The sequence below is a fragment of the Cynoglossus semilaevis genome, chromosome 4 (genome assembly GCF_000523025.1).
Source record: "Cynoglossus semilaevis isolate Cse_v1.0 chromosome 4, Cse_v1.0, whole genome shotgun sequence".
Classification (NCBI taxonomy): Eukaryota; Metazoa; Chordata; class Actinopteri; order Pleuronectiformes; family Cynoglossidae; genus Cynoglossus; species Cynoglossus semilaevis.
Window position 1 is genome coordinate 5,890,302 of NC_024310.1, and position 20,912 is coordinate 5,911,213.

Here is a 20,912-nt window from a genome sequence, read left to right on the forward strand (position 1 = left end):
TTGAATGACGTATTATTATTATTATTATTATTATTATTATTATTATTATTATTATTTTGTTGTTTCACAGCATGTGATCTTAAGCAATTACTAATAGCAGACATGGATGGATTACTTAAGTATTGTCAAATTTCCAGAGGTCTATACCTAACCACCTTATATTGTTGTAGTTCTTACACGTTTAGTTAGTTCATCCACTTTGTCCGGCGGGAAGGAGGAGGAGGGGGGAAAAAGATCATGCATATAATATAAAAGTTGAGTGATTTATTAATCCTGTTATAATCGATACGTTCTTTATTTACACAACACAGTTGAAATAGTCCATTATCATATGAAATGGTAAATAAAAGTGTGTATGGTCCTAAATAAAAACCTGTAAATTAGTGTATGTTCATTATGGTCAGGAGAGTAATATCCTAGGACAAAAATGGTAACCTATTATGCCTGCTATTTACTATTTTTAATTTATATTTTAGTACTTTAGTTCTGCTTTTAATATAATGTTTTACATACAATGTTTTACAGCCTTAAGTACAAAAATGGCTAGGCTTAGGTTTAAAGACCCGCTTTTTAAGGTAAAGCTAGATAAGTTACAATAAAAGAAATGTAAATTTTAATAAAAGTCATGTATAATACAAGTGTTCTTGGGATTTTTGTTCCTTGTTTAACTTTTGTATGAATGAGACACTGATAAAGCTTCGGAGAAGTTTGACTAGAGAAGCTTTCACTAACATTTCCACATCCACATGCTGCATGAGACCTCAGGCTGCAGGACTTTGACAGATCAGATTAGATCAGATCAAACTGTGTTGGGACTGTGCAATAAGTAGGTCAGACCGGAAGTACATGTCATACTGTCAGGATTAAAGATCAATCTCTGCCTCCTCTCTTCACTTTTGTCTGTAGTCAGGCGGGTACATGTTTGTATAATGTGTGTATGGGTAAGTGCAGCTGACAAATTCTGTATAATTAAATGTTTTGTTTATTTCACAAAACATAGCTCTTTCATGGCTTTTGTAATGTTATTCCAGAAAGAAGAAGAAGAAGAAGTTATTCATCTGAAAGATCTAAAGTTTTAATGATCAAAAATCAATTGTTGATCTTAAATGTCTCCCTTCTCTTTTGTCTGCTTTTTAAATCTTCTACTTGACTCTTTTGAACCTTTTTTGAACAGGCTCTGGTTGGAAAACAAAAACAAAAACAAAACTCCTGTTACAACAGTAGCAGAGGAATGCTGACAATTGTTTTTTTGACATGATGGATAGTATTACAATTGACCAGACTCCACAGGGACAAACATAAAAATAGCCTGTTAGCCTTCCAGGGGAAGCAACAGGCTAACATTAGCCAGTTAATTAAATATGTAAATGTTAGATATCAGTAACATCAATTATTACAGTGAAAACATATATGTCCTTATATAGCAATTTGTGAATATGGATATCATATATATATGTATATATACACAGTATATACTGTATAATACTATTCATTCTTTTATGAAGTTTGAGTATGCGATTTTTCCTTGTAGTTTTCGCCTAGCACAGAATGTAGGCGATGAGCCAGAACCACGATGTCATGAAAACACACGACGTAAGTACAACTTAAGCGCTATTTATATGTTATATTTTTCTTTACTTAAGAGGTATTGTCTATTTTAACCACACGATGTCGCCAAAAAGCACAAATTTGATTTCGAAATATAAACCGTTGGTCAAAGAAGAGTGCAAAGAATGTGAACCCACGTAAAATATGGTAAACGCTGAACATTAAATCCTACCGATCCCTTCAATATAAATATCTACAAATGGTCACTTCACTCACCTGTTCCGTCTCAAAATGTAACCATTACCTCACATTCTTTTTTTTATTGTCATATCTTTTTGGTTTTCTATCTACTTGAACAAACAAACAAAAGCATGTACTGCACATTAAGATAAGGAATAGTTTGTTTTATGTAAACGCATGGACGGATAGAAATATAAACATGCATCAGATTACATCAGGTTACATCTGTTTCATGCCTCTGTCTCTTTTATCTCAATGGCCCAAACAGAAAAAGAGATCATGTTGGTGGCGGAGCACAAAGTATTAAAGTTTGAGAAGAGTAGGATCAGACAGATATATTGGTTTACTATCTCTCAGACTGATATTTGATAGTTGTCCTTTATTAAAAATCAAATCCACTGTCTGCCACCATCCATCTCTGAAATGGTGTTAGTTATTTATTTTATGGTGTCATCATTTAACCTGTCTTCCTGCACTGCAAAGCAATCCATCTGGAAATGATGATTGTACGTTTGGTATTCAGTGACAGAGCAGAGTATCATAAAATGTTAGTACTGCTGCTCTCCTCTAGAGGAAGCCAACAGGATTCCTTAGCCTTGGCATTGCAGATAAAAGCAGTCTTTTCTTCAATGAGAAAGTTTCAGGAAAGCATGCTCATCTCCCTCTGAGCTTCTTAGTCCCACAGGAAATGACAGTGGCTCAGAATGAGCTTTTCAAATAAATCGTTTGCGAACTCCACAGGGAGCAGAGCTCAGTCCAAAAAGAAAAGGAAATACCTTAAAGGGTTCAACAAGAATAATAATATAATCTAAAATTGACTTTACTAGAAATTTTTTTTCTTTAGAAAACTTCAAGTTTCAGGCTTTTTCTTGAAGATCTGTGTGTAGAGCCACATTTTCACAGACAAGAATTGGAACAGTACCATGGCAGCAGATGCAGACTTTGTTCTAATGCATCTTTCACATTTATCCACGGGCCATGAAATGTGCTCGTGTCTACACAAGTACATTTCAGAAAGTGGAAAGAAAGTAGAGACTAAGGCCGACGGAGAGTCGTCAAGTTGTGATTCGTACAACAATGAGCTGGATCCATGGAACTTGTTCTAAACAGTAAAACAGCAGGGGGAGTCGGTCAACTGTTGTTCCAGGACCGTTCAGTCCTCCATGCATGTACGTCGGTGATGATGTACTGGGAAACACCTATTGTACCGTGATGCTACAAAAGGCTGAACACAAAAGCAGACTTTTACTATCTACCAGTAGGTGACCGAGAGAGACAGAAAGAGAGAGAGATACAGAGACAGAGAGAGAGAGAGATGACTCAGCTGAGAACACAGTGACACTGATAATGAGCTGTATACACACAGGAGTCAGGTAAGACACGCACACTCTCTCTTACACACACACCTGAGCACAGTGATCCTTTGAGTTTATTCACACATTAAACAGTGACCAACAGAGAGGAGGAGTTAGCAGCAGCAGCAGCTGTGAGGACGAGCAGCTGGACCAGCAGATGTACACTTGTCCATCAGATGTTTCAGGTTGGCGTGAGAGGAGACATGCACTCTCAACAAACTGTACAACCCCATGTACCGCTCATCACTGTACAAAGAGTCTTATTTTATACCAACAGATTCTGAATACAAAAGTAAGTTCTTTTTTTCTTTTTTTAAATAACACTGTGTACAAATGTTCGATTCTGTATTTGCACGCTGCAGTGCTCTGAACTGACACCGTCCCGTTGTATGGTGATTTGACTGCGAGTGCATGACGAGTGACATCACTCAACTGTCCATCCTTTATGTCTTGAGAGCATGCATTTTGACCAGGAAATATGAGATATAAAGGGTCCAATAACAGCAGAGGTCAATCCATTTCTCAGACAAGCCCCCACCTCCTGATCAGGTTGCCCAGAAGGGTCAAAATATTTCTGCCCCCATCCCCGTGAGCTGGGCTGCAGCCAGGCAACATCATCTCCTCTTATCTTCATCCAGCCTTTGATAAATATCCCTGCTCCTCTGTGGATGTCTCTGAAGACTTTAGTTGGAACTTTGATCAGAGTCTGTCCCACTGATTCTCTGTCTTGTCACTGAACTTTGATACAAATCACTCCTGGAATCAGGCATTATCTTCTGTGTTGGTTTTTTTTTTTAAAAAGCAAGCATTGGTATTTCTTAAAAACTGTACAAACACCCAGGAGCGAGAGAAGGGCAGGCAACACGACAATCATGGCAGTTACACAGTGACCATTGCTCTGATAGCCACAAGAGGGCAGCATTGCAAAACAAATGGAAACTCCAACACCAAACAGAATGGATCGGAAAATCCCAGTTTATTATAAATTCTCTCCTCCCTCCCCCCAAATGTTACGTCTTACTTTTGGAACCGATCACACATCCACAATTTCTTTCTATTTTTTCCCCCTGGTTGCATAATTGATGCTTACAAAAAATTAAGACATATGTTGATACATGTTTATGATTTCATACATGGCAGAAAATGCTAAAATATATAAAAATAGATGATTTCAAGATAAATTCAAACATAGAAAAATATATATGTAACAAAATTATATTTATGTCAGAATAGTCATGTTTGAGTAAAGCCTGATTTATACACAGTTGCATAACACTCTTACTGAAAATATGATAGTTTTTATACTTTGGCAAAACATTTTAGTCATCATCCTTTCAGACAGCTTTGGATTTGTGAATATCCCATCATCTTATCTGTAAATCCACCTGTGGGCTTATTCTTACTATCCCTGTCTGTCTTTTTCTGTTTTGATAATGAATGGATTTGATAATGTGAGTATAAGACATGGAAATAGACAGTATCAGTGGAAAAGAGAAAGAGCTGCCTCTAGAAATTCTTTATATCCATGTAAGGCAAACCCTAATGTCCACGATCTGAAAACGCTTTATGTAACCAGTCAACGCGGCACAAAGAGACTGTCGTCATATCAGATGGCCTGAAGATCTCTGAGGACGTCTCGTAAAGTAAACTATTAAGGTAAAGAAAAAAAAAAACAAAAAACACTTTTCATGTCATTCACACTACAAATCAACATGTCAGTGGGTCCGTTTAAACTCACCAAACCAAACAGCACTGCCGAGGTTAAAGAGTAAGGGTTTGACGAGCAACTAAATTATTTAAACCACATTCTTTCTTCCACATTTAGATCAACACCCATGCATGTGGTCGATGACATGATTTAAAACAATCACACACACAAACTTGTCATACAATGTAAACTGAAACCTCATGCGTGTTTAGTTGAACACAACCCTGATTTACTCACAGGAATTGAAGAAAGACTGAAGAAGAAGTCTCTTTTTTTTTAGTTTATATAGTTATCTGCTGCCACCTAGAGGGATAGTGTTTGATTGTTCTGCCTATCACTATGGTATTGATGAACAAAAGTATATTAATTGCATTCAATAAATAATAGTTTTCAGACCAAAAAAGTGAAAATAGTTAAATTACCACTGCCTTATTGTCACAGGTCTGAGTATAATTCAGGCTTCTCAACGACAGAACGGATTTAATGTGAAACTAAAAAGTTTGCTTCTGGTTTAGGCACAACTCTGCAGGAAAGACGGTCGAAGACCAGAGGCTTTTGGCCTGATGTGAATGGACACATGGCCTTTATCAATTAGGACGCGAGCTCATTGAAATGTAGCAATGAAAACCAACAACAACGAGTTGAGTTTGGTCTGAGGTGCGTCCCCAGAGACATATCCTTGTGTCTCAACCACCAAATCTGATGTTTATTATTTCTGGGAGCACACTCTGTCAGTCCCATGTGCCAGCTGCTCTTCCTTCCTACAACATCATGTCAGTCATGCTCATTGGTCAGGTCAGGCGTCATTGTACAGTCTCTCAAAGCTGTCAGTCAAGCTGCACTGTAAATGTGTGCTGCCATGATTACCTCATCCGACACGGTGACCCTGGAAACACATACATTTTCGTGCAGTTTGACCCCAACACTCTGAAGACGAGAGCTCCGCAGCATCCTGCTACAGTTGACGCATGAATGAAGTAGAACAGGTTGTGTGTGAATATGTGTGTATGCCTGCTGGGGTTAAGACGTTAGTTGTGTTAATTAATGGGTGCAGGTCCAAAGGTCCAGGGCCCCGGGGGCAGAGGTCACCATACTGAGCATTTGTCGACAGGGTTCATGGGAGAACCCTTTGGACAGTGGAACACACGGGCAAACTCGTCAAACTGAGAAACGCTGCCGATAACTCTGCAGGAAGAGTGAAGCACACACACACAAGTTGAACAACAGTTATTATGTGGACATGAGATACAGCTTTAGTCCAGGGCTGTTAAAGAATAAAAGGTGTTTTCATTTGATTATTCTGAATCTTACTGGAACAGAAAGACCAACAACAGCAGGTAGATGTATGTGATTTTAAACTTAAAAAAATTATTTTGGCATCCAATCACAGGCCAGATTGGATGGTTCAGTGGGCTGGATTTGGCCCATGGGCCACCAGTTGATGATCACTGTCCTACATATTCTGAATGGCTACTTCATATATAGACTCTAATTCTGACCATTCTGTGTGTGAATCTCTCCATTAGGTGACCCCCCCCCCCAGACTTTCCCTTTATCTTTACTATGGAGACTCTTGTTTTTCCTCTTTGTTTTGTCAGTCACACCCCTTATGTTTACACTCATGTATATGTATTATCTTCCGCTCATACATTTTCAGAATTTTTATCCACTGCCACACAATATATTCCTGGAGGTAAATAAAGTTATTCTGAGTCTTGGTGTATGGTACCTGTAGTGCTCTGGAGCATGTTTGTCAGTCAGCAGCTGAAGGTAAATGGACTGAGATCTCCTCTTCATACACCAGTTCTGGAATGAAAGCATCACCGCAGCAGTGTGATTACGTTATCTTTGACTTCGTTAAAACATGTCTGTGTGACGCGCCGCACGCCGGATGAAAATGAACATAAACGTGTTTAAAAGTTGATAAACCTGATAACAGATGTACTGTATCTGTACAAACCACTGCATGAGTTGCTGCCACCTAGTGACTGGAGGCTTGGTAGCATTCAAGCATCACAGCAGTGGTACACTTATGTCCAGTGTGCCATATTCCACTGGAAGCCCATCACGCCCGGCACTGCACCCCCCTTTCCCCCCCGGGGGTCTTGACCCACTGTTTGGGCACCGCAGCCCCCTGACCCCCCGGGGGTCTTGACCCACTGTTTGAGCAGTACTGGGTTAATGCAACCGCCACCCCTACCTGCTCTGTGTGATCAGCGGCTCCAGCTGAGAGGAACACAGCTGAAGACATGGCCTCAGACACTAAAGGAACGACATATGAGTGAGAATGAGTTCGGGAGGTTTTTGCACCTGTGCGAAGGCGATGAAGAGCAGCTGTTCGTGTGTGTATTTGAGTCCAGGCAGGGGCCTCTCTGGACCATGTTCCCTCACCCACTTCTGATATGCCTGCACAGGGAGGGAAGGAACGGTGACAGAGACGTAATAAAGAAATGTTCTCACACTTCCTGTCAAAATGGAATTAAGGAACAGGCAGTTATTTCTTTTCCAGGTGTTTTTTTCTTGTGTGACACAAAGACAGAGGACATGCAGTCTATTCTATACATGCAGTACATGCAGTAACACTGTCTTGACTTTTACAGTGGCAGTATTTTTGTACATGAACATAAATGACAGTGGTTATTAGACTTAGTTTTTCTTTGTCATTAAGTTTTACATCGCTGCGATGCTTCTACGAACGGCATTTCATTGCTCCAACTAAAATTGCAGCTGCTGAACATAATAAAAGCAGAATAAACTGTGCGTTCATAAATTACTTTAAAGGTATGTTAAAATAGTCGTTATGTAAAACAAAGAGAATCAGTTTTAGGACGAGAACAACAAAGGAAGTCACCCTGGCATCTGAAATAACGCAGTGATGTAGTAACGTTATCAGATGTTACTCACATAGTACGAAAGCTTCAGTCCTCCCATGTCTGCTATGTTCTCTCCCAGTGTCAGACGACCATTCACCTAAACACAGAAACAAAGGTGAAAAGTCTAAAACACAGGAGGACCTTTAGAGTTCGATATATATTTTTACACATATTTTAGGGTTATTTCAGTCATTAACATCTTTGTCATTAAGGGAATTTATTCGACAAAGAGTAAAGAGTTGTGTTGATCTGTGAAAACCTTACTCATTGTTAGAGAGTCAACCGAAAAAAATGAAAAAACAAAAAACAAAACAAACCAACATCATAACGCTGAGGAATAGTTGATCAACTTTGGTGTCACCAGAAACTCAAAGTTTTCTGTGACAGTTTTGGCCTCAAAACTAATGAAGATTTACCCTGTGATACAAGCTAATGCTAAATCCAGCATAGCTGAAAGCTAAAAATGGCCGTCCATGACCTCAAATTTGTGGTAAAATACTCAGCAGTTAGCTGTATTTCCTTTATGTCCACAACAGCATTAGATTCGATTGAAAGCTAGCATCATACGATGACTAGCTTGTGGCGCTATCTTGAACAATTTGCTGACTATTTGTTGTTGTTCCATATAAACCCACTTCGGAGATACAAAACTGCATCTACTACAGATTTTAGACAAAAAGATTCTATGTTAAACTGTTCCCTGGGAGCCATAGTGTCACGACATTTAGATAGCATTCAGAAGCTGATGTATTTTTAAGAAGGTAATAATGGTGATACCAAGGGAAATCAAAAAATTCTAAGACAGAATAAAAAAACCCAAAAACTTTACAAACATTAAACTCTTAATATTTCTGTATACTGGGTTCATTTCGTATCTTTCTATTCCAGATAAAAGATCAGATGGGGCTAGATCAAAACCTGCTGCAAATACTTCTAACAGGTTTCCACTCAAGTTTGTCTAACTTTGAATTTTAATTTGAATCGTGCCCCAAATTCCAAATCTGGTATTTTCTTAGGAAAACTGATTACAGAAGGTAAAAGATCAAACTCAACACTTGTAAAGATAAAAGTTTTCAAAGCCGTTTATAAGAGAGGGAGAAGGTCACAGAGGTCGCGATGATGAGCTTATTCCTGCTTCCTGCCTTTTCCTTAATTTGTTTCTGATAATTGATCCTTACAAGAACAAAAACTGGTTTTCTTTTCCTTAATTTGTTTCTGATAACTGATCCTTACAAGAACAAAAACTGGTTTCAATTAGGGATAGTCCTGACAGAAACAGTTCCTTAAGCCTAGGTTCGTGTGTGTGTGGTTGTGCTCTTTACTCACCTTCTGGTTATAAACAGAGAAGTTATCGTAGAGCTTGACGATACACTCCGTTTTCTTCTGGAACTTCTTGTAAGAGTCCTCCGTCCACCACTGTTTGAGGTTTCCATTGCGGTCATACTGACCCCCTAGGGACATGAACCATTGCATCACTAAGATGAGGGGCAAAAGTGCAGGTATGTTAGCATGGACACAGCACAACCAGTAGCCTTTCTTCACAGTCCAAAGAGCTGCCCAGCAGGTCACACGTCAGCCTTTTTCATTAGCTGCATGAGTCCAGCCATTAAAAGGCAAAACAGTGGTTGGCTTTTTCAGCTCATGACTGACGGCTTTTCCAACCAACTAAATTGGTACGATGAAACAATGGCTCACGACGCCGTCAGTGGGGGCTGCGGCAGAGCACAAACTTATTTATCACATTCAAAGTTATTCAATCCTGACTGGAATTTTAAGAGCATTTCACTCTTTTGTTAATACCTGGTGGGCAACACTTGTGACTGTAATTTGAAAGTTAGAGATCGTGGCTCAAAACAGACTTTGCTGCACAGTTGAAATCATCCATTTCATTTTATTGGAAAACACACAAATCATCCGGAAGCCCCAGACAGTACCCTGGGAGACGGGGCAATTATGGCTAAAATGGCTGAGACGGTGATGGACCATGGAGCAAAACCTGTCATCCTCACCCCAGTCGTCGTATCCGTGCGTTAGCTCGTGGCCGATGATGGCTCCTATTCCTCCGTAGTTGAGGGACCTAGCACAAGGAAGAGAAAACATGGGGCAGCCATATTGGACATGGTTAGACTCCACAGGTGCACCGACCATAGGCTGTTTGGAGTTTGACGTATTGACGCATCGTCGGGTGTAATTGGGTCTTGCATCATATCACGGCTAGAAAACCAGGCTGACGCACAGACGGCATCTCAGTTAAAACACGACTGCCGGCAGAAGCACACAGGAAGGTTTTATTAAAGTAACATAAGGATAATCTAATAAAGGACGTCGACAATATCTGTGTCGTCTGTTCGATGTCTTTTAAATTTGTGGACCAGCCTTTTATAAATGAAAACTTAAGCTTTCATTGTTTTTTTTGTCTGTTTACAACCCACTTACTTCATGCACCAATATGTATAGAGAGAATCTGAAATCTTTTAGTTTGTGAAAATAAGAGTATTAATTCACAAATGGTTCCATTCATGGATTTAAATTGTGGTTTTACTTACTTAAAAAATTCAGAGAGAGAGAGAATTCTTTTGGTCTTACATATCTACAGTGACCTCCACATCTGTGAATCATTTTCCACATGGACTTAATAATATAATAATCAACATAATCTGGACAAGTTTGGCGGGCCGGATTCAAAAGCCAAACGGGCCGTTTCTGGCCCCCGGGCCTTAGTTTGCCTATGCATGATTTAGCCACAAGCCATAAGGCTCTTGTATTCATAACAATCTGTAAAAGAATTCCTTTTAAACTTGAAACAAAGCACTGCTTCATAAACAAATCAGCCTCTCAGCGTGTAGGACTAGAGATCGACTCAAATGCCCTTCATGACGTCACCAGTTTACTTTACATTTTGTTCCTATGGCCACACCAGTGCCTAATGAAACACTGGTGACATCAGCGACTTATTTTGCGTCTGCACAGTTCAGATTAGTTCAGATAATGTGATGCTTGATCATAGCCATCGGACAAGCGCAGGTTTCTGCTCCACGGCTCCTGCACCTGCATACATCCGTCGTTGCCACAGACCTGCACAGGTAGCTCTCCCGCCTCTCCTTGACCACGGGCCGTTGCGAAGTGCTGTCTCTGCAGCTCATGCAGATACAGAGAGCGATGAGAGGGCAGGCTCGGGGCTATTCACATGGCTACGTCTGAAAATGACTTTCTGACAGCTAGTCGATTCGCTGCCTCACACTGGGCCCCGGCTCTCTGGCTGAACTAACGGGCTGATTGAAGCTTCATTATACTCAACGTGATACTGGAGGTGTGAGTGTGAGAGGGAGAAGGAGACTTTATGTGAGGTTAGGGCCACTGCAGTAATAACTTAAGGGCGAGAAGTGCATTCACACACACACACACAAACACACTCTGCCAAAAGCATAAATTAATATTGATTAACATGCACGGCAGCAGGAAGTGGACGCAGTGGTGATCACCTCTAATGAAGTCACTGAAGTGCCAGTTTATGTTGGATACACAAGCTGCTATGTCTCATTAACTCATATTTGTGAGAGGCATGTGTGTGTGTGTGTGTGTGTGTGTGTGTTTTGTTGCTGTGGCGACCTGCTTTGAATGCAACTGTTACAACCTCTGTGTCTGTGCACATACACTGGCTGTAATGGAGGAGCAAACGGATGGTGCTAATGTCAGCCGCTTTGTGTGTTTTGCGTGAAAAAAAGAAAAAGAAATAAGGAAAATACACAAAGTAACATCATATATAACGTGTCAAAGTAGGTCGTATCACTAAGTACTTTTTCCCCGGAACCGATTTGTGCTGGTTTTTACAGGTCTGAAGTCATTGGTATGCTACTAAAAAAGTAAAATAAAGTGAGTTTCTGTTAGTAACTGTTCATTTGTGTCATGGTTAGATGTAAAGTAGAGGAAAGTGGACCTTTTTCAAACAACATGATATAAAACTGAAGTAGTCTAATTATAGTACTTAAGAGTACTTACGGGGATTTGCTAAGGACAGGCTGTCTTTATTCAGGAGATTGATACAAAGGTACATTTCCGCAACACTCTCTGTGGAATAAAACTATATGTATTACCGATGTCTCATGTTGACGTTTTGACAGTATCTGATATTGTCCGAACACTTGAGTTCCGATCCCGACATATGCAGTCACAATGTGAATAATCCACTTTCACTTCACAATAATAATCTTAAAAATGATGTCATGACGTCTACCTCGCCGGAGTACACAAAGCCATTTTTCTTTCCTAATAGATCTGATATATTCCAAGATGACGGTGCCAGAACTGATTCATCTCAAATCTTGAAACAACGGAACCGACAGCGTGAGTCAGCATTTCCAGTCAAACACAGTAACTGACCACCACGGAGTCTAGACCTTTGACCTTCTCAGAATCCCTGCCATGTGTTGGAGATACTTTCTACCGCAGTCAAAGACGAACTTTGGAAAATCTGGAAGAAAACATCTTTTTCATGTATTTATCAAACAACTCCATAATAATAGCCATTAAAACGAGTTAGGGTTGTGGTTCGTTTTTATGTAGGTCTGCTTTTTGATAGGACGACCACGACTTCATAAAATCAGATCACTGTGACATCTGTCCAAACATGTCGAGGTTAACGTCCGACTATCAGCAACCGTCAGAATATCTGCCTTGACGTAATAAACCCAGAAGAACTTCCTCCTTTCAGGCACCAAATCTCCGATCCAAATCTCAGGCTAGTTTTGTTTGCCCCAGTGAGGCAATAAAGAAGGAACAACTGGAGCGCACGTGATGTAAAGCCGGTGATTTTCTTAAGGATTTTTTTTTTAAATGATCGTGAGGTTTATAAAACACTTCATTCTTAGGTTTCCTGTTGTAAAGATGCATCGTGACAAAGTATTTGTTCGATGTTTTGAACGTCTACACTGCAGATATGTTAGTACTGTAATGACTTCTCGTCTTCTTGTCTCCCTGCTGGCAGTTACGCTATCACAGAGAACAAGCATCCACATCTTTTATTGTTTATTGGATAAAAATAAAACACCGGGGAGTGGAGAGCAGAGCACACTGCAGCTCTGACTGTGTCTGAACCTGAGACACAAACGTTGGAAAAAGCCTGAACTAACCTTTAAGAGCTGGAACCTGTGGAGCAGAAACTTGTAATTATTTTCTTACAGGTGATTGCACGGTGTAATGGAGATAAGAAAACAACGGCGTACGTGTTTATGCTCTGAATCTGAATAGAACAATGGCGCCCACTGTGTCTTCTTCAGCATCTTTAGTGTCTTTAGTATTATTAGTATTATTAGTATTATGTCTTTAGCATCTTTAGTATTATTATTATTAGCATTATTATTAGCTGTCTTTAGCATCTTTAGTATTATTAGCACGTCTTATTTAATGACATGACACTGACTCTCCTTATTCAACGGCTCCTTTTGATCCTAATTCAAACTTTGGTTGGACAGATATGGCCCATGTCCTATGTCAGCTACAGCAGGGGTCCCCAACACCTGGTTTGGGGACCGGTGCCGGTCCGTAAGTCATTTGGTACCGGGTCGCAGTGGAACACAGTGGAAACCTGTACTTCAGTTTTACTAATTTACTTCATTCAAAAGTCATATCCCTTTACTTTTTCCATTTTAAGACAATCTGCCAGTGTTTCAAAACTATAGGTCACCCAGACTGAGACACTAAGTGAAACTGAATTATTTGTCATTTACCACATCGCTGCACACCATTAAATGTGGACCTCTGCTTTTAACCCATCACCAAAGTGAGCTCACGCTCAGTGCAGCTCAGTGATAAATTGGCAGCCGATGAACTCGAACCTGAAACCGTCTAGACCCAAGTCTGCCTTCTAAACCAACAAGCCACCGGTCCGCAGTAACGGCTGGTACCGGCCGACAGGTCCTTGGTACAAAGTGGGTTAGAGATCGCTGAGCTGAAGGTATTCAGGTATCGTGAATGTATACTAAGTATCACTGCGTATACATGACAGTAATATATTCATGTAAAAGTTGATCCTTTTAGTTCCACTGAGTAATGACAACATTTTGAAGCTTCTCGCAGCAGGCGGAGAAGTTCTTTGGGGAAAATAAAGGCAAATGAAGCATCATCCTGTAATTACAAGCGGAGACACTCAATTCAGAGGACCATGTACTCTGAATTGTCTTAGCCCATTAGTTCCAAACTGGCTGAGGATTGATGGTATACACCTGTATATAATTTACAGCCGTCCAGGTCGGTTCTCTGCCTTCACACGTCAACTGCTCACGGTCAGCAGTAACAGGTGTCTGTGAAGCCATTTTACAGATTCAGGTTCTGAACACATTCAACTTATTAGAAACTCTGTGAAAGAGTTGGAAACTCTGAGCTTCTCGATCCGGGAATCATAAAGATTGACAGTTTAATGTGCTTTAAAGATTAAACATGACTCAATGATGGAGTTGAACTTCACTGCATAGACCAGAGGAAACATGAAGACTTCAACATCATAAAGTCTGGTCTGGACTTTGCCTCATTTGTTTACAACTACTTTTAATGTGTGTTTATTATGGAGCTAGAACAGTCTCAAAAAGAATAAATGCACAAACAAGGATTCACAAATGTACTTTGAAAAATTCACAAATGTATGCATGTGAAGTTATTTGTTAGTTTCATAAAATACATTTGTCTAACACTTGTCTCATTTGTGAATCCTCCCTGTTTGTGGATTTTTGAGACGAGTAGCAGTGACCAGATTCACAAATGCAGCCAGTCAGATGTCTCGTTCGTTTGCAGCCAATCACACGGCTGTATCCCCATGAGGGGCCTTGTGTGACGTCACTACATTTGTGAATTTTCAAAGTACATTTGTTTGTGCATTTATTCTATTTGACACTGTTCTAGTTCCATATTTATACTTAAACTTAAACTTAAAACTTAAACTTAAACTTATATAGACGTCTATTGTGTATAAATGTTTATATAATATTCTATGACTGTTCTAGCTCCATATTTATAGACGTCTACTGTGTATAAATGTTTATATAATATTCTACTTTTTCTTTCAACATTTCTTTCCAGCACCTTCATCATCCAAATACACCAGATATGGTCTTGGTGGAATTATGGCCTTATCTTTGCCTTGTTGACACCAGGAAAAGTAACTTTGGCCAAGACTGAAACACAGTCATTCATTTTCAAAATTGTTTGAAAATTCTGAGCACAACTCCATGTTAAGAGAAACAGAAGTAACAATCAAAAGACAACATAAAGTCCAATATGCCAAATAATCTAGATTGTGTTCATAACCAGTATTCCTAGAGTGCTCAGGTATTCGTTCTTTGTGTATTTTAATATTTAATGTTCTTTTTTGTCATCTTGGCAGTAAATTTTGTTTCCAAATGACTAAACTTTGGGGTCAGTTTGCTGACGTTTTTTCTCAGTTCTGTATAACCACGGTCCTGCTGATGTGACGTAGCTGTCAGTGATTTCTAGCGCATATATTTATGAGATTGCACTAAGGTACAAATCCAGAGTAACTTCTGACTCTGTTACACTGTACGGTCCAGCATTTACCTTGACGTCGGATCGAATAAATCAGCCGGTGGTGTTTTTAGAGAGACGACCTTCCACTGACACCTGTTCCATTAGCTGGACCTTGTTGACTAATTGAGCTCTTGGTGGGTAGTTAGATTGGTTTAATCAGGTGTGCTGGGATGTAAGGGAAGCAGCGGTTTGCCAGGCTAATGTAGCCTGTAATGACCTCCGATGTTGTGACTGTGGAGAGGGTTTTTTTTTTCTTTTACTCCCAGTGGACGGAATCAACAGCAAAGACTGAAGCTGTTGGAGGAGGAGGTGAAGGAGGAGGAAGAGGAGGAGGAGGAGGAGGTCTATATGGTACTTACTGAGGAAACTCTGGGTTGTAGAGAGTCGGCTGAAGGATTCCAGCAGGAAAAACTGCAAACGAAAACAAGAGAGAGGTGGAAAAGCTGGCACGCCTTCGCAGCACAGACGGCATATGAATAAGAACATTTTTAATGCAAAAGTATACATTTACTTCTGCATTCCACTTTACATTTATTAAACAAAAAAACAAACAAACTGTGAATACAATTTTTAATCTGTGTTTTGTGTCGACACTGAAGAGGCTTTAAATATTTTGCAGTATAAATAATGGATAAACAAGATATTAAATTCATGGATAATACAAATAAACACAATATTTAAAGTCGGGTTAACTTTTGGTTGTGTTTTTAATGGTTGTTTACTGCACATTTATTTTTTTCGTCAACAGTGATTGAGTACCAAGGCATCGTAACATTATTAAAAAATGTCTTAAAAAACTGTGTATATATTTCTCTTCAGGTTTACAGATGAGAGAAAAATGTAGGGTTTTTTTTCTATTTGTGACTAACAAATGATGAAATTATTAATATGGAAAAATATGGAAAATAATAACTATCATAACTTGCTCTTTTGTAGTTTTGTAGTAGTAACTAAACCAAAGCTCAAATCCAAGGCCAGACAGACCATAATATTTATATATAATATTTTAATTTTAAATTATACAAGTTGTATATTTCTTGCTGTATTTGGATATAAAACTGTTTTAGAAGCCACTTATTCCATTTACACGCTGTGTCATAAGCCGGTGTTTTTTCACAGGTGGAGTGACGGCTGAAGACCAACCTCTGGATGCTCTTGGGCTGCGAACCTCTCCGTATTTAACCAGTAAATTGTTTAAATTGATGTGACTAAATGGTAGAAAAAAACCCGAAACGACGGGACACAAAGAAAAAACCCGAAACAACGGCACACAAAGGTGAGGTGAGGAGCGATGGAGTCGGGTTAAGTGAGAGAAATCATGTGTGCAGCTTAAACCAAATGACCTCAGAGGCACTGACGACTGTGTTTGTCTGACTCCTCTTGTCCTCTAGCACTGGCTCTCCAGCGCTGCATTGATTTTCCTGGGAGAGATTTAATGCAGCAGGCAGCCACAGACACAGTGAGGCTGGGAGCAGGTGAGGAGGGAGGGCTGACATCGCCAGGCTACATTTGTTAAAAGTCAGGAAGGTGTCACTGCTTGTTTTCCCTCCAGGGCTGTATCAAGTATGTGGGGTGTGTGTGGGGATGGAAGCAGAACGTAGAGAAGGTACACGTGATGACAGGCAATATGATATGAGGCAGTGGAGGGCGCTCTTTCTAAGTGGCCGTCGTGTTTGGCATCCACAGAACAGGCAGCAACATGGTGTAATTGTGTGTAACTGATGTGAGGTCCATGTCATGGTGCAGAATAGTAAGAGCCGGAGACATGTCGGTGTGTGTGTGTGTGTGTGTGTTTGTGTGTTTGTGTCAGACAAATATCAGTATGTAGAAGAAATCCTCTCTCACTCACCCATTTGGTTCTTGTTTGGGAGATAGTAGGCGTTTAGAGTCTGAGGAGGGTGAAGCCACCTGAGGAGAAAAAACACCATCATACAGGGACAAGTAACACACACACACACACACACACGTATGTGCAGAACCATGCATAGACACACACATTTTTTTTTGTGTTTTAAAAAGTTGTTATTCACTTCCTGGCCCGGGGATCTGCCAGCTGTGGCTCCTGGGCCACATGTGGCTCTTAAGCCTGTTAGCATTAGCTTCCTGCCATGGATATAATTCAGTCTGACTGTGACACATTAGACCAGGATTATAGATACGTAGCAGATAATGAGTAACGTGCCGTAAAACAATTGTTAGCTTGTTTTCTCGCTCGCGGCACAACAACATAACGGTGCCGTTCTGTTACCTGAGAGAAAAACAACAAAATGCAAAAAAACAACAACTTTCTTTTCTTTATATATTTGTAGTAATACTAGAGTACTCATACCTTTATGTACTGCACTACTGCCATCATTGAAATGGACCAAATGTTTTGGCAGGTCTTATTGATTTTCATGTGCTTGTATCATGAGAAAAATGACTCTTTAGTTGTTGAAGATTTCAGACAGTCCTAGTCCTAGTCCTAGTCCTAGTCCTAGTCCTAGTCCTAGTCCTAGTCCTAGTCCTAGTCCTAGTCCTAGTCCTAGTCCTAGTCCTAGTCCTAGTCCTAGTCCTAGTCCTAGTCCTTGACCTTAACTAAGACAAATATCTGCATAATCCTCGTTCTGACTCTTCAACTTAACTCACAGTAACCTCTGTGGATATAAAGTCGATGGAATCATCCTTTGTTTGAAATATTTCACATCACAGGACACACAGGACTTGTCCATCAACTGTTTTCCCCACAGACTGACTGTAAAATGCAGATTTTTTTCCATGGAGTTTGGTGGTGGAAAAGTTTTTTTAAAAAAAGAACCCACGAGACAGACAACAGCCATATAGAGAATCATATTTTTCATTATATCAAACTCCTAGTTGATATATTTTCACTGCTGAGATGTTGCAATAAATTTGAGTAAAATTAAAGTGACAAAGAGTCACAGCTACACTTTGAGCAGGATTTTAATTTTTTTTTTACTACTTGTGAAGTTGCATATTTTCTATGTTCAAAAGAAAAGAAAAAAAAAAGAATGGATTTACTTTTTACATTAGTTAGTACAGGGGGCGCTCACTGCACAGTCAGCACTGACTGTCATTACCTCGAACAACCTGATTTCAAAAAAATTTAAAAAATGGAAATCTCACTTTCACCAAATCCTTCAGCTTCAGGAATAACAAAGAAATGACAAATATCTTCAGACTGGGTGTTGACATCACTATTAATATAATGTCGTATGATGTTTGAAGGTGAGGACTGGTATTTTGTCCCCATTTAAAAAAAGATCAGTGGCTGCGATGTGGCTGTGAGAACGCATACAGGACCGCACACAAACACGCACAGATGGTGAAGAGAATCTCAAACACCTCTGTTTATCTCTCTCTCTCTCTCTCTCTCTGTCTCTCTCTCTGTGTGTCTCCCTGAACTCCCTGATGAGAAAGCCTCAGTGTGTGTGGTCCCACAGTCGAAGTCCCTCACTCCCTGCATCTGAAACTGCGCAGAGTTCCTTTATGGTAATCCACTTAATGCCAGACTAATCGATTGGCACGAAATCTCCCAGGCGGATAACTCCGAGCGCGCACGATGCCCTTGTTTTTTTGGATTGGGAGAATGATGGCTCGGCGCGGACCGCAGATAGACGGACGGGAGATAAATATTGAGATGAGGAGTGATGCGTTATTTATTTCCCAGCCCTGAGACAGAGTGACTGATGAAAGGTTCATGTTTTGGTGATACGAAGGGGGTGGGGGGGGGGAGGGGGGGGGGGATTTAACTCTTGAGGGCACCAGGTCTTGAGGGCACCAGGAGTGCGGACTAATGATACATTTGTTTTGAGCACCTTGGAATACTAATGCGGCAGTAAAGTGTTGTCAAAGTAGAGAGGCGCTCAATCCAGGCATCCAGAGCTCCATTAGGAAAAAAAAAAAAAAAAAATCCCACAGCACTTTCTGCTGCCTGGCTCTTCCAGATAAGTAAATCAAATGGATTTTCTCCGGCTGAGCATGTCGATATGATATCTGTTGGTTTAATTTAGGAGCTCATCAGAAAAATATGTTAAACTATAAAAGGATTCACGAGGACACATGTTCGGCGTGTCAGACACATCAGTGGGAGCGGCGCTCACACTGGAGGAGGTGCAGCGCTGGGTGTGGGTCTCAGAGAACAACACAAACATCTGAACCTCCATTAATTACTCTGGCCCACATGTCTGTGCGAGCAGACGCTAAAGCTAATGCTAATGCTAATGGTACTGCTGCTGCTATGATGGCGATGACTCACACTGTCTTGTCCACCTCTTCGTGGATCTTCTTCACGGCCAGCTTGATGTTGAACTGGATGCTGTTGAGGATGTTCTTGAAGTACGTCTTTTCATCCACGTGAAACTGCAGAGCCAAGAACACGACATACCGTGAGTGTGAGCCGCGAGTTCCTTTACGAGGGAAAAAAATAATGATTTTTAATTAATTGCCAAATATTGACAGCAAGCGACCCAAATTATTTTTCTGCCGCCTGAAAGGTTCAATTGCATAAAAAAAGCCATTTCAACCGTTTCATTTAAATTTTCAATAGTCACTACATACCTGCCTACAAACATAGTAACTCAGTTCAGCTGTTGTAGTAGAATTTAATTTTTTGCCATTCACAAAACATCAGGGGAGTCCCGGTTTTGAAAAGTATCATTCAGCGTAATGAAACATACAAAACTATAACTCAGCTTAATTAACAAAAATGAAATTTAATTAAATTTAAGGAGGCCGCAGAGAGGAGCAGCAGGAACTTTCACATTTTGTGGTTACTCCACGCCTGAGTCAAAACAAGAAACATTTTAATTACCAGAGAATGAGTACAAGCACACTACAACTGTTGATGTAGGCGATGGAAACTGAGGCTCTGAGTGAAAAGGATAAAGAAAAAACAGCTATTCTTGGACCTAAGAACCTGTGGACGGTATTAGCTTAGCCTTCCTGTTAAATGTCAAACCATCTGTTTTTCCTGGTGTCCCCAGTTGCAGCCATGTTTACGCTAAGCGTAATCATCCGTGCCTTAATCCGGTTCTGTTGCCGGAGGTTGAATGCCCAGAGACGTCAGCTCTGTCTATCTGTACTGCCTCATTCAGGCACACGGTGAAAATGGCCTAAAGACAAGTTTGACATGTTTTTGGTAGTTTGCCGTCACCGCTCTCTTTCTTAGCAATGACAGAGATGAGTGGATTGACATTGTTGTAGTTCAGAATACTAATTATGAACAATAATAGATAAGACTGGGCGCGCTCTAATCACATGACACCCTCAGGGTGTAATTTATTAGCTTTGTTTTTTATTTTTTTTTTAGGTTATTGTTACAACCAAACTGACATGACAGGCAGTGATGCTGCGGCAGAGACAAGTGGTGAAGACATTATTGTTACTGGCAAACTGACATGACAGGCAGTGACGCTGCGGCAGAGACAAGTGGTGAAGACAGCAGCAGAATATCCAGTAAATATTAAAATGAACTGTTAATGTATTAAAGTGTAAAATGTTGCTTTGACTGTATGAGGTCCAAACTCGGTACCCCTAGCAAGGCAAAGTCTTAGCTAAAAGAAAAAAGACAAAAAGTCTATATATATATATATATATATATATATATGTGTATATATATATATATATATATATATATATATATACATATAT

The 20,912-nt window shown here is 40.1% G+C and overlaps 1 protein-coding gene across 1 annotated transcript in view; it reads right to left on the minus strand.

Annotated features, from left to right (window-relative positions):
• Positions 1-7: 7 nt before the first annotated feature.
• The window catches only part of ecel1 (endothelin converting enzyme-like 1), a 97,871-nt gene continuing 76,966 nt past the window's right edge, over positions 8-20,912 (minus strand). Inside the window, exons 12-20 of the mRNA XM_008308769.3 lie at positions 19,519-19,622; positions 17,110-17,168; positions 15,620-15,671; positions 9,734-9,801; positions 9,051-9,175; positions 7,756-7,821; positions 7,162-7,257; positions 6,581-6,657; positions 8-6,036 (exon numbers count right to left, since the gene is read on the minus strand). Coding sequence (XP_008306991.1) covers positions 5,937-6,036; positions 6,581-6,657; positions 7,162-7,257; positions 7,756-7,821; positions 9,051-9,175; positions 9,734-9,801; positions 15,620-15,671; positions 17,110-17,168; positions 19,519-19,622 — 747 coding nt within the window. The 3' untranslated portion in view covers positions 8-5,936. The remainder of the gene's footprint in view (positions 6,037-6,580; positions 6,658-7,161; positions 7,258-7,755; positions 7,822-9,050; positions 9,176-9,733; positions 9,802-15,619; positions 15,672-17,109; positions 17,169-19,518; positions 19,623-20,912) is intronic.